The 6884-nt window shown below is 36.7% G+C and overlaps 1 protein-coding gene across 2 annotated transcripts in view; it reads right to left on the bottom strand.

Moving 5' to 3' along the window:
- Positions 1 to 6884, bottom strand: part of RABGAP1L (RAB GTPase activating protein 1-like) — an 828259-nt gene that overhangs the window by 719396 nt on the left and 101979 nt on the right. For both annotated transcript variants that reach the window (XM_011981419.1, XM_011981418.1), the window contains exons 6-7: positions 6102 to 6259; positions 4141 to 4251 (exon numbers count right to left, since the gene is read on the bottom strand). In XM_011981419.1, the coding sequence (XP_011836809.1) occupies positions 4141 to 4251; positions 6102 to 6259 (269 nt within the window). The remainder of the gene's footprint in view (positions 1 to 4140; positions 4252 to 6101; positions 6260 to 6884) is intronic.

The following is a 6884-nucleotide window of genomic DNA, read 5'->3' as shown; positions in this document are numbered from 1 at the left end:
ATATTTTTGTGGTTGGTTGTTTTGTTTTGTTTTGTTGAGATGAAGTCTCACTCTGTCACCAGGCAGGAGTGCAATTGGCTCACTGCGACCACCACTTCCTGTGTTCAAGCGATTCTCCTGTCTCAGCCTCCTGAGTAGCTGGGACTACTGGCGCCCACCACCACGCCCAGCTAATTTTTGTATTTTTAGTAGAGACAGGGTTTCACCATGTTGGCCAGGATGGTCTCGATCTGTTGACCTCCTGATCTGCCCGCCTCAGCTTCCCAAACTGCTGGAATTACAAGCGTGAGCCACCGCGCCCAGCATATTTTCATGGTCTTAATGTGTTTCTTCACAACTGCTAACCGGTTGCAAGGGAGAAAAAAAGTAATCATAGAGGGAAGAAATCAGACATCTTAACTATGTAATCAAAATTAACATCATCATCAAGGAACAGATGGCTATCAAGCGCCTCCAGATGTGATACTCTGTGAAGGACACACAACTTATGCAGCAATATATAATCTGAATTTAATCACAAGGAAATATTAAACAAAGCCAAAAAAATGGGCACTGTTACATTAAAAAGAGGAAAAATGGATACATTCTCCAAAAACGTCCATGTCTTAAGAGACAGAGGAAGGCTGTGGAAATGTTCCAGGTTAAAGAAAGCTAAAGACATATGGCAACTAAATGCAATATCTAATCCTAGAATGAATCCTGAACTGGAGGAGGGAAAAGGATATTATTAGGTTAACTGGCAAAATAGGAAGGTAAATGGCAGGTTAGATTAATAGTGTATGAATGCTAAATTCACGTCGGTTGATAAGTATACTGTGGTAATGTAAGCGATATCCCTATTCTTGTAAAATATACACTAAAGCACTTAGGAGAAAAGGGCCATGATGTATTTAACTCACTCTTAAAAGTGTTCAGGAAAGGGAGTAGCAGGGAGAAGAGAAAGAGAATGCAAGCTGGGCGCAGTGGCTCATGCCTGTAATCCCAGCACTTTCAGAGGCTGAGACAGGCAGATCATTTGAGGTCAGGAGTTTGAGACCAGCCTGAACAACATGGTGAAACCCCGTCACTACTAAAAATATACAAAATTAGCCAGATGTAGTAGAGCACACCTGTAATCTCAGCTACACAGGAGGCTGAGGCAGGAGAATAGCTGGAACCCGGGTGGTGGAGGTTGCAGTGAGCCAAGATCAGGCCACGGCACTCCAGGCGGGCTGACAGGGCGAGACTTTGTCTCAAAAAAAAAAGAAAGAGAATGCAAAGCAAATTAGGTAAAATGTCTCCAATATATGAGATTTTAGTAACATTGGTAACACTGAGATATTGGTAACAATCTTGGTAAAGAGTATACAGGTCTTCTCTCTACTAGTTTGATTGTTTTTAACTCTTCTGTAAGTTTGAAATTACTTCCAAATAAAAAGTTTAAAACATTGCTATATATAATGCTTACCCCTAAAAACTAAAAGGTTCCTATATGTAAAATGTAACCGTATTATTTTGGAACCATAATATTCAACATCAAAAATACTTTATCTTCAACTCTTTTTCATCGATTTTAAGAAAGTCATCAATTTTAAGACTCATCATTATTTTTTATATCTCATGAAAAAAAAAGTGACAACTATAATTATAAGATGCCTCTCAAAAAAAGACATTTATGTGGCCAACAAACATATGAAAAAAAGCTCATCATCACTGGCCATTAGAGAAATGCAAATCAAAACCACAATAAGATACCATCTCACGCCAGTTAGAATGGCAATCATTAAAAAGTCAAGAAACAACAGATGCTGGAGAGGATGTGGAGAAATAGAAATGCTTTTACACTGCTGGCAGGAGTGTAAATCAGTTCAACCATTGTGGAAGACAGGGTGGCGATTCCTCAAAGATCTGGAACCAGAAATACCATGTGACCCAGCAATCCCATTACTGGGTATATACCCAAAGGATTATAAATCATTCTACTATAAAGACACATGTACATGTATGTTTATTGCAGCACTATTCACAATAGCAAAGACTTGGAATCAACCCAAATGCTCATCAATGACAGACTAAATAAAGAAAATGTGGCACATATACACCATGGAATACTATGCAGCCATAAAAAAGCCTGAGTTCATGTTCTTTGCAGGGACACAGATGAAGCTGGAAACCATCATTCTCAGCAAACTAACACAGGAACAGAAAACCAAATACCACATGTTCTCACTCATAAGTAGGAGTTGAACAATGAGAACACATGGACACAGGGAGGAGAACATCACACACCAGTGCCTGACAGGGTTTGGGGGCAAGGGAAGGGAGAGCATTAGGACAAATAGGCAATGTATGTGGGGCTTAAAATTTAGATGACAGGTTGATGGATGTAGTAAACCACCATGGCACAATATACCTATGTAACAAACCTGCATGTTCTGCACATGTATCCCAGAACTTAAAAAGTATTTTTTTAAAATGCCATCAATTATAAGACAAACTACAATTTCAGAGATGTTCAATATGAAAACACATGCATCTTAAAATTGATAAAAGATGGTTTTTACATATGGCCAAACTTTGCAAGCAATTAAAAACACATGCATGCATCACTGTACCAAGATGCTGAAGAAAACTCTTCCTGTTGCCTGGCAGGATTCAAAGATGGGAACAAAGTGGAGCTAGACAGCCTACCTTCTAAAAAAAAAAACTGCAGATAATTTGGGGGCCAGATACCTTCTCCTAGATTTAAGAGGAACAGAAGTGGCCATGATGTCATCAGCCAGCGCCTGAATTGCCTCCCACTGTCATCCCAGTCTAGAGACTATGGAGGGAAGACAGAGGGAAGTGTCATAGTATACAGCAGTCTTGATGAAGAGGCTTTTATTTCTCTTCAGCATCACCAACTTCCTTCGCTCCTTGAAGCTAAATAGGTATCTGTATTTCCAGTTTTTGCCACTACAAATAATACTTCAAAGTTAAATAAACATCCTTTGTTGTTTGACTGACGTACAGATTGACTTCAGTACTTACCGATAATTGACTGAAGTACCTAATTATTTTACTGTTCAGATTGCCCGAGAAGTAACCAGTTGGAGCCCCTTCAAACCCTATCTTTATTATATGCCCCCATCATTTTTTTTAGCACTTCCTTTTTGGCATAATAAAGCAACTTTCAATTTAACAAATACGTAGCAACAAAGACAAAGAAGTACTAGGTATTGAATTAACTTTGAATTAGGTTTATTAACAAACATCCTTACAGATATGTCCTTAAATAGTGATACTTTTATTTCAAATAGCACAGATTTCCTAAAATAAGACCTATGTGTCCAATTATAGGTATTTTTGAAATTTTTATATATGTTGCCTGATTTTCAAAAAGGACATACATACATTTTACATTTCCATTAACAGTATGAGAATTCCTTTTCCCCATAACCCCACCATCACTACGTATTTTTGCAATCTGATATCTTAAGGTTACTATAATTCATATTTCCCTATATTTTTGTGAATCAGGACCTCTTTACATATGTTTATTAGCCATCCAATAGCTTTCCTGTCATCTATTTATACTCTGACCTGTTTTTCTCCTCTGCTTTCTGCCAATTGTTAAGAAATTTATGTATATTGTAGACATTAACTTTTCCTCTATCATCTATATTTCAAATTTTTTCCCAGAACTATCATTTCTTACTGACTTTATTTATATCTTTTATCCTACCATTCCTTTGTTTTCTGAATGGCTTTCCTGTGAATTGACACACAAATATATGTGTATGTATTTATATATTTTAAAAATATGTATCTTTTAAAGTTTCTGAAATTCCAGCAGCTAACTGGCAGAGTAATCGAAAGTAACTGAAAAGTTAAAGTATTTATGCTGTAGGTAAATAAGGAACAAGAAAAAGGGATGTGAACAAACCCAGTTGTAACAGTTATGACTGAAAACCTAAAGCCATTTCATGTTTACTTACCCCAACAATTGAGATTTTCAATGAACCAGTTACATCTAACTTAAAGTAGAGAAAGTATTATTAATTATTCTCATTTTTAATTGGAGAAAATGAAGCACAGTGAAAAGCCACACTGAGCAATGCATCTGAGACAGTAACAATGTCAATACAAGTTTTTGGTAGCATTCAGGAGCAAGCTACTTACCTTTCAATAGCTAATTCTTTGTTAGAAAGTTGCTGCACTGTAATCACAACCTTCTTCTCTATTCCTTGCTTTAATTTGAAATAAAATTTATCTCTATCCTTAGGCACAGGGCTGAAATATTAAAAAGGAAAAGGAATTACCAATAATCTAATAAAATGATAAAATACCTATTCCAAGGTTAGAACAAAACAACGAAGTATTTAAGCAACAACAATCTTATTCTTAAGATATACTAAACTCTCACCTTGCCACAGGCAGCAAACTATAAATTTTATAGTCAGCAACACAGCCATTATTATTTTTTAAATTGAGTTTATAAGAGCCTTATATTTTGTCTGCTAACTAAGGTTAAAAGCAAGATCTTAAAAATGACAACATGGCCAAGCGCAGTGGCTTACACCTGCAATCCCAGCACTTTGGGAGGCCAAGGCAGGCGGATCACTTGAGATCAAGAGTTTGAGGCCAGCCTACCCAACATGGTGAAACCCCATTTCTACTAAAAATACAAAAACTAGCTGAGTGGTGGTGCACGCTTGCAGTCCCAGCTACTCGGGAGACTGAGGAAGGAGAATTGGTTGAACCCAAGAGGCAGAGGTTGCAGTGAGCCAAGATCGCACCGCTGCACTCCTGCCTGGGTGACAGAGCAAGACTCTATCTCAAAAAAAAAAAAAAAAAACAGAGAGAGAACATGATAAATTTCAGTTTTAAAACAAATTTAGGAATAATGTTTACTTAAAATTGTTAAGACTGTCACATGTCTGGTTTAGCTGGTTGGGTGATCATAAGTGCCTGTAAAACAGTAAAATCCAAAGCAAAGGAAGTGAGAAAAGCATACTTTTAGACACATAGAATTTGAGATGACTGTGATGTATCCATGAATATATAAATAAAAGATGGACAAAGATACATAACAGGGACAAGTTAATCAAATTCTAGCCTAGGCTAGACCATTCTTACAAATTAATTAATTAAAACAATCAATGTATAAAATATGGGTTGTCTTATCTGAAAAGAAAAAATATCTTGAGCAACTTTGACATGACCTCAATTTCTATGTCTGTAAAGCTACAGATAAAAATACCTAGCTAGCAACTACTCTTAGAATTAAAGGCACAGCTAAGGAACAAAGTTGAGCATTAAATAATGTAACTGTTTCCTATTAACTGTCTATATCTGAACTGGAGGAAAACATTCTAAACATACAAAAGAAAGAAATGGTTAATTAAGTGGTGATCAAACCATATATTATCAGTTACTGTTAAAAACAATTTTGATTAGCACACTTAACATAAAGAAAAAAAGGTTACAATTTTTTTTACATATACAATTGTGTAAAAATTCCCCTAGAAATAAACAAAGGGAACAGACCAAAGTTAAAAGTGACTGTGGCTGACAAGATCATAGTTTTTATTCTACTTTTATTATTTTACTAAATTTTCTCAAGCATCAATATCTTTTAAATCTTTAAGAAAATAAGTATCTGACCGGGCGCGGTGGATCACACCTATAATCCCAGCACTTTGGGAGGCCAAGGCAGGCAGATCACCTGAGGTCAGGAGTTCAAGACAAGCCTGGCCAACATGGTGAAACCCCGTCTCTCCTAAAAATACAAAAATTAGCCAGGCATGGTGGCAGGCGCCTGTAATCCCAGCTACTTGGGAGGCCGAGGCAGGAGAATCACTGGAACCCAGGAGGCGGAGGTAGCAATGAGTCGAGATTGTGCCATTGCATACTCCTGCCTGGGTGACAAGAATGAAACTCATCATCTCAAAAAAAAAAAAGAAAAGAAAAAAAAGGAAAGAAATATCTGACAAGCACAAGAATAAAAATATTCATTCACCAATCAAATATTTATCAGTTTGAGGCTTTATGCCAACATTTTATAGTTTCTTAAAACTTTGTATGAGCCTATATTATACTCCAGACACAATGCTAACTTTTAATCTTTCCAACTGCCTCACCTAAAGTTTCCTTTTCCATCGTCTTCTTTTACCTCTAAAGAAACACTGAAGGTAAACACATCACTGTCGGGGGTAGGAATAACTGAGTCTTTAACATCAGACACTTGTCTGGAAGAACGTTTGAATGCTGTACAGAAACTATACAAAATTCTGCTTACCTAAAAGAGTAAAAAAGGAAATACCATTAGGCAAAGGTTTTAAATTGCATTCTGATAGCCTTCTCTCCAAACTATTCAATCTATAATTTTCCATGACCAGAATTTTCTTTAGCAGAATATATATATTTATATATACAGTCCAAGTATTTATCAGATGTTTAGAATTACATGACATTTTCATCACTTGTGTATTTAAAAAAAGAGGGGGTGAACAACTTTTGGTAGTAAATGTAGACCATCCAAACTCCAAATTATTACAACCTAAAAACTATCATCAATGTGAAGTCCAAGAAGGGAAATATTGCAGAAATATCGCTTAAAAAGTAAATTAACAGAATTTTTTACTTTGAAATTAATAATGGGGTATCATTTCACTTCATGGAAACTTAAGTTCAAATCTGAGGAGGGCTTTCAAATGTACACAAAGTTCAACAGTAAGCACCACCAGCTTACATACTGGAGACCAGCAGAGAACTATGATTTAGGAGCTGCAACTAGAATCCGAGCATCTTGAGAATGAAGAAGGGCAAGAGGGCCGGGCACGGTGGCTCCACGCCTGTAATCCCAGCACTTTGGGAGGCCAAGGTGGGCAGATCACAAGGTCAGGAGTTCAAGACCAGCCTGG

Source organism: Mandrillus leucophaeus, unplaced genomic scaffold, assembly GCF_000951045.1.
Source record: "Mandrillus leucophaeus isolate KB7577 unplaced genomic scaffold, Mleu.le_1.0 Scaffold226, whole genome shotgun sequence".
NCBI classification, from domain to species: domain Eukaryota; kingdom Metazoa; phylum Chordata; class Mammalia; order Primates; family Cercopithecidae; genus Mandrillus; species Mandrillus leucophaeus.
The sequence above is the reverse complement of the archived record's forward strand: the minus strand, read 5'-3'. Positions and strand labels throughout refer to the sequence as shown.